Source organism: Balaenoptera physalus (assembly GCF_965194825.1).
Source record: "Balaenoptera physalus genome assembly, chromosome: 4".
NCBI lineage: Eukaryota > Metazoa > Chordata > Mammalia > Artiodactyla > Balaenopteridae > Balaenoptera > Balaenoptera physalus.
Window position 1 is genome coordinate 26,047,787 of NC_138891.1, and position 15,701 is coordinate 26,063,487.

The 15,701-nt window shown below is 38.7% G+C and overlaps 1 protein-coding gene and 1 long non-coding RNA gene across 23 annotated transcripts in view; one reads left to right on the forward strand and one right to left on the reverse strand.

Annotated features, from left to right (window-relative positions):
• Positions 1 to 15,701, reverse strand: part of SLC9A9 (solute carrier family 9 member A9) — a 683,127-nt gene that overhangs the window by 336,003 nt on the left and 331,423 nt on the right. For all 21 annotated transcript variants that reach the window (XM_082461227.1, XM_082461222.1, XM_082461225.1 and 18 more), the window contains one exon: positions 13,090 to 13,195. In XM_082461227.1, the coding sequence (XP_082317353.1) occupies positions 13,090 to 13,195 (106 nt within the window). The remainder of the gene's footprint in view (positions 1 to 13,089; positions 13,196 to 15,701) is intronic.
• Positions 1 to 15,701, forward strand: part of LOC309660550 — a 192,673-nt gene that overhangs the window by 72,913 nt on the left and 104,059 nt on the right. The gene's annotated exons all lie outside the window — the stretch shown is intronic.

The following is a 15,701-nucleotide window of genomic DNA, read 5'->3' on the forward strand; positions in this document are numbered from 1 at the left end:
CTCACTCCACTATCTTTCGAAATGAGAAACTCTTGATGTTAACCCATGAAGAGCAACCTAAATACTGGAAGAATTTCTTCCTTTTCCCTTCAGCACTGCCTGTCATTCTGGCAATGAAAAAAAATGATGTATTTGAGGACCCCCGGGACAGGAAAATTGATAAGAGCTCCCAACTTCTTTTCCATAAACAACCGATCTTTTAAAGCTATTAACACAGGAGCTGGGCATTCAAAGACAGTTCATTTATCATCTAATAGCAGGCCAGGGTATCAGGCATTATGGTTATGCTCTGAAAAATGGGCCCTGATTTCACCCTCTATGGCTGAACAGCTGCTCCTTCCCAAAGTTTTAATCTGATTCCCTGAGCATTACATGCCCCAGTAAGGCAGAGCCCACATAAAACCTGCAATAAGCCTGCCATGTAAATTCATTATGGAGCCCAAATAACATGAACAGATTATATTCTCCAGGCCAAGAGAGAGCTTTTAATTTAGACCAAAATTATGATCGCATACTGATTCGACCCCTTGTTCTCTGGAAATTTTTTTCTTGGGAAAAAATTCAGAATTGATCACCTAAAATAAAAGGCATTTTCTTGGTTGTTCAGAATGAGAAGTTAAGCTTAAACACATTGGAAAGAAAATATGCTTTAGGTCAAAAAAAAATCTTAACCCAGAGCTCCTGAAATATAAAGTTTTGTGTTTTTTGTTTAGATACACTTCCCTCTCTCTGACGTGAGAGCCATAGCTTTCTACAGATTCTAAAAGAATGACCTCGTCCACAAAAGTTTACTGTGTAGTGTTTTAGATCATGTTATGAACAGAAGCCAGTTTGGCAATGTTGGAAATCTTACCTCACGTGAAGCCAAAGCCATAATTGGTTCTTCTCAAAGATGCCCCTGATACCTAATTATGAACTATCCTCCATCACTAGGCCACTGTCTTGTGAATGTATGCCACTGGTCACAATACAGAGAAGGGGAGACAATCACTATTAATTCCCCCACCAGATATTAAAGGACATTAAACAGAGACAAAGGCATTCATGTGTAGTGACAAAAGTGCAATGTATCAATCAGAAGAAGGACTGACTAGTCATAGAAGAATTGAGAATCACAGAATCAAACACTGCAAGCGACCGTCCCAGGTTTATCTAGTGCGGAGAGAGCAAGGTTTAGTTATCCTAACAAATGCAGAATAGTTTTAAATTGTCTTAAACGTCAGTATGGATTTGGGGAGTGGTTGCCTACCACTTCAAAATTCCAAGTTCAGTTGGGAAAAAAAAAAAACCTTTTGTGTGAAAGATGCAGATAAACATCTGATTCATCAATCTACCCTTCATCTGTCCCCATGCTGAGCATACAACCCTTTGGATATTATTTGTCTTTATATGCAGGTCAGCCCACAGGAAATATTGCTTTTATCATGTGATCTTTGGGGTACTTGAAATCCCGGTGACAGTAATTTCTTGTGGTGAATTAATAAAGTGGATGCTGATTATGATTCAGCTTCCTAAGTAGCTTGACTATAGAAAGAAAATGAGCTGATCATGCTAGCGTGGATAGTCTGGTCCATGGGTCAGTAACTTCTTGGTGTTTATTATATCAGCACCCTGGTGTCCACCTCTGCCTCATGCATGCTTGGCTTAGTGCAAATCATCCTCTTAGTACATGGCTGGTCATGCCAGCCCTAAACTAGAGAACATCACCAGGTTCTTCAGTGTAGAGAGAGAGCCAAAATTTCAAACAGGGGCTAAAATAAATAAGGCACTACTATGACTTGGTGACAATGTACATCAAAAGACAGAACTACCTCTTTCAACTCTCTCTCAAGACTGGTTTTTTGCCTAAAACATTAGCTCACAGTCATTTGTGCACATAAAGAACAATTTTTAAAAGAATCTCCATCACACAGCATATCAAGAACTGGTGTGGTAGAAAACGTCCCCTGCTTTCCACCCATGGAAGTAACCTCTTCTCAGGAATTGGCAAGAAGTGAATAGATGAATTCCTAGTGTGGAGCATAAATCTGGCAATAGGAGAACATGAGGAAATCAGAACAGAGAGTACGCAAAAGTAGGAAGACAATGAGAAAGATGAAGGACAGATCCAGAGAGAACATGACGAGTCCCACACTTGAGACACTAGAGGTACAAAGGATACAGCCTATAATCTTCAACAGAAAAATGGAGGGATCCCAGGGAAGATACTTTACCAGCTTCCTAATGTATAGAAATACCTCGTACAGTTTGAAATTATTAAAGACTATCTAAAGTTTCAGAGCAAGCGTAAAATGATTGCAGCATTTCCAAACCAAACTGAAAAAGATTATTTGTTGTCAGACTCTTGCACCACTTTGAGAAACATTTCGGTAAATACGGCTACTTGAGTGAAAATTGGATTGCTTTAAAACAGCTCTTTTGCTGTGTCTCCACTTCTTCTATGTACCATCCATCATCTCTCAGTCCATTATCGTTCAATGTCCACTATCTCTGAATATTGTAGTGGATAATATAGTGCTTGTTTCTTCCATAATTTACCTCCCCCATTAATCATCATTATTGTTGTCACAGTCATTGCTTATTAGATTTATGATTGTTTCACCAATATTTTTGCTCACCACTCCTTGTCTCCCAAGTCTTTGTGAGTTCAGTTTCTTATTTCTATAATTGATTATCTATGAGTGGTAAACTCTATTTACCTGAAAATGTCTTTATTTCATTCTTTCCCTTGAATAGTATTTTAGTTGAATTTAGAACCTTGTTTGTAGGTTATTTTCCCTCATAACTTTGTACATATTATTCTACTGTCCAAATTGTTTTCCACTGTAAGTAATTCATCTTTCCTCTCTGGTTGCTTTTAAGATTTCCATTTTGTCTTTGATGATCTCATATTTCACTATAATATATTTGGATGTGGGTTAGTTTTAATTTTTCCAGCTCTGGACATAATATGATGTTTCAGTTTTTCTCTTCAACTCTGGAAAATTATCATCCATTATCTCTTCAAATATTGCCACAGATTAATTCTGCTCTGCATTCTGGGTCATTTGCAAACTTTATCTTCTGGTTAACCAGCTGCATTTAATAGGACATTTATCTCATCCGTTTAGTTTTTAATGTCGATATCTGCATTATTCTTTCCTAACTTGTTTTCTGTTCCTCCATTTATCTCTTTAGTCATTTTAATACGCTTATTTTATAATATATCTCAAGATTTTATAATTTTTGTGTAGTTCCTTAGGGTGCTTGTTCTTCTGATTTACTTTTATCTCCTGACTTTTCTTCATAGTGGAGTTATTTCCTTTTGTGGCTTGTAAATTTTTATTGTGAATTTACTTTCAGGAAGGGTTTTTTTTTTTTCTGTGGGATTTCCATGTGTCTGGGTTGAGATAGTATCACTTCAGAGAAGTTTAGCATATTTAGAAATAAGGGAAGGGAAATAATGCTGGGGCAGATGTTTCAATAGTCCTAAAATCTTTTAATCTTAATTCATTGGCTTGTATTTCCTACACACAACTTCCCAGGCCAGGGATTCTGATGCAAAATCCAGATAAATGACAAGTTTCCTCACCATTTTTTAAGGCTGATGGACAGAGTCTGTGACGGAGGGACCACTTTGAGAATCCAGGCTTTATTCAAAGAGCTTTACTCAAGATTATCATCATGAGTGAGCCTACAAGAGAAAGGGCTCTGATTTCCACATGGAAATGGGACTCCAGCTCCAAAGCCTCTGGGTTTATATCCTATACAAAATCATGCAGCTACTGACAGTGGTATCTTCCCACTCTTGCCTTGTACACCTGGGAATTTCCTTTTCTCTCCTTCAAATCAATTCTACATTTAGCAAAGATTGTTTGCCTTTTTAGATAAAACTTTTTTTTTTTAACATCTTTATTGGAGTATAATTGCTCTACAATGGTGTGTTAGTTTCTGCTTTATAACAAAGTGAATCAGTTATACATATACATATGTCCCCATATCTCCTCCCTATTGCGTCTCCCTCCCACCCTCCCTATCCCACCCCTCTAGGTGGTCACAAAGCACCGAGCTGATCTCCCTATGCTATGTGGCTGCTTCCCACTAGCTATCGGTTTTACATTTGGTAGTGTATACATGTCCTAGAGAAACGGAAATAAAAACAAAAATAGATAAAGCATTTTTTAAAGTTTGTAAAGGCATAGGGCCTATGTGCTTCATTTCAATTCATTATTTTCTGAACATTCCATTATTGTGAAATATGGTAGTTGTTGTTCTGGGATTAAACTTGACTTCCAATCACTTTCTTCTAATAATAGATTCCATGCCACTGGCCACAGGATGGGGATATCATTCAGATCTGGCCAATCACCATGTTTAATTTCCATAGAGTACTATGTGATTGGCCTAGAGGTGATCTTCTGATACAAGCAGAGCCAATAGGAGTCCTTCTCTGTGGCTGATATGCAAATATTGGGAGAATTAAGTGTTATTTTGAACTAGAAAAATATAAGCCTGGAGATGCCATAAGTCACTCTCTCCTACTTCGTAGTCATCTATCTGTGCAATCATCTGTCTGTACTAGGAAAGAATGACACTAGCACTCAGAAGGAATCAGAGCCAAGAAAGAAAAAGAAAGAATAGACAACCACATTTGAATCCCTAAATCCTGGCATGCCCAGAGTCAGCCCAACTCGTGTTAAATAGGCCCGTGGATTCCTTTTGCTTAAGCTAACTTGAATTGGGTTTCTGGCACTTACATCTGACTTATACACCAATAAATTAAAGCATAAATGGAATTGAGATAAGAAACCATCAATATGGATTTCTTATTTTTTTCTTTTTTAAAAAATTTTAATTAATTTATTTATTAAGTTTATTTATTGATTTATTTAGTTTTTGGCTGCATTGGGTCTTCATTGCTGCACACGGGCTTTTCTCTATTTGTGGCAAGTGGGGGCTACTCTTCATTGTGGTGCGTGGGCTTCTCATTGCTGTGGCTTCCCTGTTGTGGAGCACGGGCTCTAGGCGTGTGGGCTTCAGTAGTTGTGGCTCGCGGGCTCTAGAGCGCAGGCTCAGTAGTTGTGGTGCATGGGCTTAGTTGCTCCGCAGCATGTGGGATCTTCCCCAACCAGGGCTCAAACCCGTGTCCCCTACATTGGCAGGTGGATTTTTAACTACTGCGCCACCAGGGAAGTCCCAATATGGATTTCTTTTATTTATTTATTTTTGGTAGTTCAGTCTGTAGTGCGTGGTTTGACATGAAGCAAAGCAAGTTCTGAGTTCCTGAGAAGCAGTGAGTAAACATCAGATCTAATCTGAGAGGCAAGGGATTGGAGTCACAGGATAAAGTCAATGTCAATTCCCAGTAATCTGAACAGGGACATTAAAAGATAGGGTAGGGGAGATGCCAGAGTCATAGCCAGGAAACAGGAACCAGGGATCAGGAATAAGGAAAAGCAAACAAGGCCGCAGCAGCAGGCAGGAGTGTGGGCAGCAAACACTGGGCGTCCTGAGTTATGCTGGAGGTCAGCTGAGCTTTGCCTCCCAGTAGCTTCTTAAAGATGCCAGGACGCTGTCCCATTCCTGCTAGGTGGTGCCACCTGGTGTCCAAAAAATGAAGTTGGCATGGAATTGACTGTTAGGGCAAGGAGTCCTTAAGCAAAAAGGACCATAATTTTTTTTTTTTTCTAATTATGTATCCCAGCAGTATCTAGACAGGCATCAAAATATATGTATTTTATGCTGATTATCAGTTTCCAAGGCAAATATCAAAGTGACTTACCCTCAGAAAGATGTGTCAAGATATAAGAAATTTGTTTTTAAGTTAAGCAGATTCATGAGAAATATTATACTTTCTGGTGGTAATAACAGTTTTGGTTCATCCTCATCAAAAGAGACATCTCCTTATCACCTCTATGTTTACAGCTATGGGTAAGATGGGAGAAGAAGTAGCGCTAGTGAGGGTAACTAATAAGGCATTTCATAGATTTAGAAGAAGCAATATGAAGAATATTAAACATCCATCCTCTGGAATGGATTTTAATGAGAGGATTAGTAAAATGTCCCCACCTGTGTTTGAAAGGTTGAGAAACTTCCAGATAATTAGCTGCATGTCATGGCGGATGGAGTAAAGTATATCTTTCGTTCAAGGAGTTTGTAATCTACTTAGAGATGATGGTACCAAGAGAAAGAATAGATTTCCTTAATGATATATGTTTAGAGCCAATCCCCACATAGCTATTTTCTGGGATAATTCATAGAGCAAGTTTTTGTTGCACATATTAAATCCTGCTTTAGCTATCATTTGCCTCGTTTCGGTGGAGAGCCGTTGAGAGTAGGGATGAGTGTGCCCCTCCATCTATATTACCAACGCTCGGCATAGAGTCGGGCACATACAGGGCCTCAGTACATTTTTGTCAAATGGCTGGATGACATCTCAAGGTTCCTGTTAGTCGCATGGTACTTGGAGTCTCACAGCCATCCCATTCATTTCCATGTTAAATTTCCCTTAAGATGCTTGGACTATAAGAAATGTGGTCTTTCAAAATGTCCCTCACTCTTAAGTGCCAAGTATTCACCAGAATCACACTTGAAATGACATTTTCTAGTAAGAGCCTCTAAGCAGCATAACACTCTTATTTAAAAAGAGAGAATGGTGTCCATTTCTCCATCTCTTTCAATAATCTATATTAAATTTCCTTGTAAGCATTTGCTTGACAGAAAATAAAGGCACCTAGTATGTATTTATTATCATCCAAGAGCCAGCTGTTTAATGAGGTTCTTATTTTATCTCTAAGAAAATCTGGAGCCATTTGTATACTGTGGAATTACTTTACAAGAAGATGTTTCAGTACAGTACTGGCAATATTTCAGTTTTGCAGATAAATGGCTGAGAACAAATCATCATCCTCTTTCTTCTCTTTCATGGGTAGAAAAAAATTTCAAACTTAAACCTCTGTAGAATCTGCATTTAAATGAAGATTGCCAATTATCAAGTATGTTAACAGGGGATTCTTTGGACCAGAGTCGATCATAAGTAGTTTAATCTATTTCCAATACATATATACAAGCAAATAGGAGAAAATAAAAATCACCTATGATCCCACCTAACGCTCTGATTTTGTATATAAATAATAATGTGTTCTAATTATACACCCACATGCATACACACACATGAATTTGGCTGTGATTTTTTTTTTAACCAAAATAGATCTTAGAGTATACACCGTTTAAAATTTTTCCTATTTTCTTAAAAGATATATTGTGAATATCTTTTAACATCAACTCTCTTTTTCTATCATTTTTCAAATGTCTACATAGGATTTCATGATCTTAATATATTATAACTTACTCAACCAACTAGTAACTTATGTACAACTTTTTGTTCAAATCAATGCATTCATCTTCATGGAGAAATTTCTGCGCATGCCCTTAACTGCTTCTTAGGATAAATTTCCAGAAATAAAATAAATGGATGAAAGGATTCACAAAATCTAATGACTGTAAATATCGCCAAATTGCCTCTGTAAAAGTTCTATCACTTTTCTCTTTTTGCTCAGTAATGTGGGAGGGTTCCCATTTCCCCAAACTCCAATTTGCCCCAAGTTATGATTGTTCTTTTTTGAGTTCTGAAAATTTGAAGATTCGCTAGGCAAAAAATGATATGTAATTTGTTTTATTACTAGTGAAGGCGATCTTATTTAGTGGAGCATCAGCCATTTTTGTTTCTTCTCTTGTTCATTATTTATATCCTTTGTCCATTTTTCTATTATGCTTCCCTTTTCTTTATTGGTCTTTTATAACAGAAGTAATATCAGCAGCAAGTATCTAATGTTTATTGAGTGTTATGAGCCAGGCCCTGCTCCAGGAGCTTTATGTTTAATCCCACCCAACGAGATAAGTGCTGTTACCACCCCTATTTTATAAATGACACATCTGGTGCACAGAAAGTAATTTGCCTCAGGTAACATAACTAATATACATTTGGTATATTAAAAAGATTAACAATCATTATATATATTATAAAGACTATTAACCTATCAATATGTGTGTTGAAACTGCTTTCCTTGGTTTATCCTTTGTCATTTAATTGTATTTGTAGTGAATTTTGCCTGCTAGGATTGCTTGACTCTACTCTCATCAAAAATATTGGCTTTTATTTTGATATTTGATCACCTGAAGAATGTTTTATATAAACATAATTCAAACACATGCAAGCATTCAGACAGTATGAAAGGACACAAAGAGTTAAATTATCGTTTCCCCCTTTGTCATGGTCCTACAATAGCAAAATTATCTCCTTTTAACCATTTATGGTTTTAGTTCTTCCGATGGCTGCCCCATGACTCTAAATAATATGTATATGCTTCCATTTCTTGATTTATCAACTCCACACATATATATTGATTTCTTACTGTGAGAGATGTGACATTTTAGGTAACTTAGCCCTGCCTTTCTCTCTCTCCTCCTCCAATTATCTTCCACAAGTAATATCAATTTTGGTTGTGAGTACCTGTATAACTTTAAGTAATATACTTCAACCTCTAGTTCTTTAGACAGTGTACCTTAACTAAGTGGTTCATTCCTAATGGGGGAAATCACATGTAAAAATGGTTATTCTCTCTATTCCTTGGATCATAAAATGCCATATTTATGAAGGAATACTTCACTAGAAGCAGGTCTATCTTTAGTCATAACAATGAAACCAGAGAGATCTGTGTAAGTACAATGAAAGATATTGATATACGTGACTATATAAATTATAAGTATATACATTTATAAGCATAGATTATGTAGATTATACAGATTATAGAGCTTTTCCAAATATATTGCTTTATTTACTGCCCAGAATAATTTTGTAACGTACACAGAACTATTCTTACATATTATAGGTAAGGAAACAAGCATGAAGAGTTTATGGCCATATGAAGTCGCTGTCGTGGTCTTTTAGGTTTTGTTTTGTTTTGGTTTGGTTCTGACCAGCATCCACTTTTTTGTGGCAGTATTACTCTGAGCAAGAATCCCACCTTTACCCAGTCTCAGTTCATGTGCTTCCAAGTAAAACCAATTACTGCCCTGAATTTATGAACAATGTGACTTAGACCTGAGACAGTAAATGAAGCACATTTCCCTGGCCACAAGTGGGTCTGGAATGGCATCAGAATCTATAAGGTGTACTAAGATTTATGTTGGGAATAATGGGATAAAGATTCTTGCTCTATCCTCCTGAAGAAAGATGCAGCCCTGGGACTTGCTGGCAGCTATCTAGTGACCAGGTGAGGGAGATAACCCTGAAGAAGCTGAGTGAGGTGAGAGTTCAGCTCATTTCGCTGGATCTTTTCCTGAGCCATTTCTACTCCTGCTGTTCAGTTACATCAGCCAACACAGACTCCCCTTGTGTTTACTCCAGTTTGGGTTGATTTCATGTCAACTGTAATCGTTGTACAGTTAATTCGTGACAATCCTGACACCACCACTTTTGACTTAAATCTAGGGCTCTTTCTACCCTACCATGGTGCCTCTGAAAGTAATGTCTTTGTTCAGGATTCAAAAACACACACCTTTCAAGACGTCTTCATTATGTCTTTTGCCTTCCTTCACAGTCTATTACACAATCTTTAGAAATGCAAATCCAATCCATGGAATTCATTCATGAACAAATACGCATACATATTTGGGTATGACATTCCCTATATACTTGAAATAATAGCATGGATCAGAGAAAAGTTAATTTCAGAACTTTTTTGTTAAATAAAGTTACTTTTATCTTAAGATAATTCTGGATCATTTTAAGCGTTAGGGACACCACCCACCACGTGCCGCTGTGTACAAGAGTTGTGGTCATCAAATTCAAGTATAAATTAGTTGTCTGAAATTCAGAGCACATTTAACCTAAGAAAAAGTATTGTAATTAGTTACTCGCTTCTTAGATTAGCACAGAAAAGCTGATTTAATCTAAAATGCGGCTAAATTACTTTGTATTTGAATGAGAAATACTAGAGCACATTACTGTCAAAAAACTAACAATAAAACTTTTATAAATACTAAGAGGATGGTTCTTAAGCAAGGAGATTTGCTTGTAGAAGATGGAAAGACAAATGAAAGTGTGTGGCTATTCCAAAGAGGCTCTGGAGTCACTGCCAAGGTCATAGTGGCTGATGATTTAGGTCATTTACTGTACTTGATTTCACATCAAAATGTGTCTTTTCCTTTCCATGGTACAATAAAAGCTCTACCTCTATTCTTGAACTTCAAAACCACACAAAGATGGAACTGAGAAAGGGAAAATACAAAGGAGGTTTTCATTTGCTCTTTTAATGTACGTTTCAAGTGCAAAGTCTCCATCTTCAGAAAGTTACTATCTAGAAAAGCAAATATACGTGTAAACCCAAGATTGCATGGCCGAGCTGGCAAGGAATCGATGGAGGCACATACAGAGGTGGAGGAGGGACTTAGCATGTGGGCTAGTGGTTCCCAAAGGAGGAGACTGAGGTACATGGTGAAAGACTTGATGGGGCAGAAGCAGGAGCTGGGAAGAGAGAGCTTTGCGCCTGTGAAGAAAGGCATGAGGCTACAAGCCAGAGAGATGTGTCTGGCTACTATGCGAAGTTAGAGTGAAGGAAGAGAAAAATGGAGAGACAAATGTTTGAACTCCCGGTCTGAAAGTCATGGAAAACTGTTAAATAGGGTTCTTCCATGGGAACTAGAAGATAGTTGGAAGAGAGAGTGTGGGGATGCAGCATTAAAGGAGAGGGAATGTGTGTGTAAGTAGATGTATAAAAAGAGATTGTCGCATCGCACAGGGAGATCAGCTCGGTGCTTTGTGACCACCTAGAGGGGTGGGATAGGGAGGGTGGGAGGGAGACGTAAGAGGGAGGAGATATGGGGATGTATGTATATGTATAGCTGATTCACTTTGTTATACAGCAGAAGCTAACACAACAATGTAAAGCAATTATACTCCAATAAAGATGTTAAAAAAAAAAAGAGATTGTCATACGTGCTGTAAACTAAGTTTAAGAAGCAAGTGAGAAAAGTGAAGAGTAGAACACATGGAGGATTGTGTAAGGTGAAAGAAGAAGTGGTCAACAGACGGCACAGGTGGACAGAGAGTCTAGACCCAGGGTAACCTAGTTACAGGAGGCCCTCCGTATCCGCGGGTTCCTCATCAAACAATGCGAGGTTAGTTAGTTGACTCAGCAGACATGGACCCCACGGATAGAGAGGGCTGACTGTACTATGCAATTTCATATAAGGGACTTGAGCACCTGTGGATTTTGGTATCCACAGGGGGCCTGGAACCCATTCCCTGTGGAGACAGAGGTACAGCTGTACATTAACACTAAGTAGAGTTCCTGGAAGAGGCTGGTGGAGTCCAAATGCACCAGGTGGAAGAACGAGCTTGCAGGTGTGAATGTGTGGAACTTTCCGTGTCAAGTATTCCTAATTTAGAATTATCTTTATTTTAAAGTTGAAACTCACTGGGGTCACTCTGCACAATACCTGAAATGCCAAAGCTGGGAAGCACAAGATTTCAGCTAGACTGGCAAGTGTCTGGTGCCTAGAAAGGAAAGGACCTTGCCATGGTGGGAAACACATTTTATTAAGACTTTAGGGGTAGGGGAGTAGAAAAGGTGCTACCAGTAATAACCACATATTGACCCGAGGAGATCTTAAATGGACTGTTTCAAATGCCCCCCAGGCTTGTGCTCAACAGTGTCAACATTCATCCTTGGAGTCTGCATTTTTAATGGAAAACTACTGTGCATGGTAGTGCTGAAAGTAGAAAGGCCACACCTTTCCTTGGCTGTAGCTGCATGATTCTTTCCCAAGGCTCATTTGTGCTTTAGTCGTTTTGCTTTGCTTGGCCTTTTTACAACATGGCAACTCAGGAAGTGAAGATGAGGGACTCAGGAGATTTTTAAAAATTTTTCCTCCAAATGTTCCTTTAATACTAGTATATCTTGGACAAAGATCCCTGATGTTTTAATTAATTGTTCTTGGTGTTTCTTTAAAAGCATCCTTTGGCATTTGTGAATCTGCCATGGCTTTTGCTCTTAATTTGCACTCACTGGTATTTTCCTTTAATGCAGGAGAGGCACTTCTCAGTAGCCAGGTAAAATATAAGTTTTTTTGGAGACTCTTTCTTGAAAGTTGCTGAATTCAGTGGTAACTTTGGGGTGGCAGCCTTAAGAAATGTCAGCTGGCAGAAAAAAAGAATAGTGCGGCTCTGTTGCTTCTTACTCCCCTCTGGGCGATCTGACTTTTAAAAATCCTTTGTTACTTTGCGATACATTTTCAAATGCATTTGAAGTAATTAACACCCTGAATTGAATCTTGTTGTCACATTTAATTATTAGATAGCTACCTTCCTTTAGGGTATTTGACTGTTGCCCAAAATGTTGGTCTTAATCTAAAACCAAGAAGAGACCTCTGACATAGTGAAAGCCACCAAAGTGTCATTTATTAAATATAAATGGTAAGCATCTAAAGGGGAGGTGAAGAAAGAGCACTAGTTCTCATCTGGAAAAGAAAATTCTTCCAGGATGAAGGGAAAATTACATTAACTCTTAGCAGACGAAGCTCCATCATTTTTACTTGTCACGTGATGATTTTAAAATGTGTGTGTTCCTATACCGTGTTACGTTTGCACTGATAAATAAAGAATATTCTGACTCTCAACTTCTATCTCCAATTTGCCAAAATTAGTATAAATACAAAGGTTTCTATTAGTTTATTGTCTGGAAAGTGCCTTAAGGAAAAAAATTAAATGATATCGATTTGAAATGAAGAAAGCTTATTTATGTGCATTTTAGGAAGCCTAAGTGAATCAGCTAAATACATACACCGAGAAAAAAAATGTTACCCTTTGAGTAGTATCTTGTAATAAGCTGGAAACATGAAGTTTATTAATGGTGTTAGAAATTAAGTGGCTAATGAAATGTTCCTATTCTTGGACCTCTTCTGTGATAATAATTCCTTAAAAGTTAGAAATTGACTGTATCTCTATGACATAACAGAGAAGATACTATTAAAGCCACTAGGAATTATCACCAAGTAGAAGCATATTTTACACGGTCAAAGAAGCACAGGCCAAGTTCTGGTACTTACTATGTAAGGACTATGGCAACTGCATCATTCAACACACTCTCCCCAAACAAGAGTGTGTACAGGTCGGGGTCGACATGCAGTTCATGGAAAATGGCCAACACCGTCACTAGGGAAGACACACAGATAAGCAGAGTTAGCTGGGACGTAGCCATGGACTTGTCCTTGGTTGTGGTCACCTGTATAAAGCACTCATTAAATGTTCATCTTCTCAAATCCATCACTATACACGCACCGAACCTTTAATCAAAAGCAATCTGACTGTTCACTCCCCTGCTTAGAGATTTCTCTGGGCTCCCCACTGCTTACAGAGAAAGTCTGAGCTCCTTGGTACAAGTCTTCTATAATCTTCACACTCTTTACCTTCTAGCATCTCTGTCTGTACCACTCCCACCCCCCAACCACCCTTTGCTGCCTCCCTCAAGCCACAAGGAACTTGCCATAATTTCCCAAACACGTGTCATTTTTTAATTACCTTGGCATTTTGATTCACTTTACCAGAGCAGCTATTTGTTTCCCTTCCAAGTGCTACTGTTCCCCTCCTTCCTTAAATACGTAAACACAGACACACACAGACACACACACACACACACACACATACACACATGCACACACACACTTCTTGCCCCCCAAAAAGCCAAAACAAAGCAAAACAAAAAACCTTTATTCCATCTTTGAAAGCCTTCCAAATTTCCCCTCCACCCCCTTGATCCCTCAGCAAAGACCTGGGTCACTCCTTTTGATCCCAGAATTTGGGATCGCAGAACATATCACAGAAAAGACTGTGAGCTCTTGGCAAACGCTTAATAAATGTTTGATGCGTGAACGACTAAGTGAATGAATGAATGAATGTTGTTGCAGCGACTTATTCCTGTGAAGGGAGAGGTAGTCGGCACCTGGCTCTCATTCTCTCGAGATCAGACTCATCTATAAAGATGGACTCAATGCTCCTAAAAGCAAGACCTGAGGATTCATTTTTGGCAGTCTGCTGCATGGCTACTATATACCTCATGTCTGTATGGAGGCTTTGGGAGTACACCAGGCAGTAAATAATCACACACTGATTAGCTGTGGCCATCAAAACTATTCAGTGTCTTGATACTTGAAACAGTCACGCAAAGTGTGAACAGTAATCATTAGGAAAATGATCCACTGAGTTGACGGCCAAAGGGGAAAAGAGGGTGGTTGAACATGACACTGATGGTAAATTTTTAAGGCAGGGTGGGCATTTTCATTTCTGCTCTTTCTTTTCCTATTTCATGGGCCGTGAGGTTAGCAACTGTGTTGTATAAAAGAGTGCTGGGGGGAGAAAAAGCTGAGTTGGACTGTTTTGTAAGTAGAATCAAGAAGTTTGGCACTTGTCCTGCCATAATGGAAGGGTTTTAGTCAGACGGTGACACAACCCAATTTAACCTTTGGAAATTAAGTTCAGGCAGCAGGGCAGAGGGCAGAATGGACATGTGGCTAGAAGCTTTCCCAAATGTTCTGGCAAGAGATGAGTTGTACCAAGACAGGAAGAGTCCTAGATTCAGTCTCCTAAACTCTTTCACATCCTGCTCTGCCCTGAACATCCACCACCCTGGGTTCTCATAGGTCAATGACCACCGTGCTTTGTACTTTACTTACTCGTTGGTTCTCATCTTCCCTCTGTGTCACTAGCCCTTAGCACGGTGCTAGAATATAGCAAGCCTTTAGTGAGTGAATGAATAAAAGATAATGTCAGGGAGGATACAGCAGAGGTGACAATACCCACAAGATATTTGGGATGGAGAATTGGTGGGTCTTGGTGCTTGAGAGACAGCAAGGAGTGATCTTGGTTTCAAGCCTGGGCAGTTGGTAGATGGGCTGCATAAGAGAAATTAGTTTGTAGACAGGGGCATTTTGTAAGTTTGGTTTTTGACATGTTGACTTAAATAGCCAGGTAGAATTTCCAATGGAAATTTCAATAAGAAAGCTGGAAATAAAAGGCTGTAAGCTGAGTTGGACAGAGTTAAAGCAGAAGAAAGATTTTAAGTGTTATAAGCATGTAGATGGAACATAAAGCCACAGGAGTGGCTGAGATTGCCTGGGCAAAGTATATAGAAAGAGAAGAGAGTTCATGAGAGATCCTTGGGGAACACTTACAGCTAAGGGGTACGTGGAGAAAAAGAAGCATGAAATATATGCGTGGGATATTTGCCAAACCTGACCCTAAGCATGAACAAGTTGGCTGAAAACCATATTCATCATGCAAAGAGTTTTATTTACTAAAAATTATCCTAGGGAAAGGAGTATTGAATTCAACAACTAGCTTTGAGGTAAAGAGACAACAGATATAAAATGTCATGAATTGGCGTGACAATTAGCTGGCTCCCATTTTACTAGGCATAGAGTCAATTTCATTATTCTAGCTGAGTAGATCCTTAATCACGATAGGCAGAATGGCAGAGATGTCCTCTCTACTAGCATGTAGCTGTTCACATTTCCCACCACTCTTAGCCTTTGCAGGCGGTCGTAGGAGGGGCTAACAATTACCTCTGCTAAGTAACCTCTGTCTCCTGGTAGGTTAGTCAAGACCCAGCATCTAATCAAAACAAAAAGACTTCCAGTGGGGGTTTTAATTAGCAACATTTTCC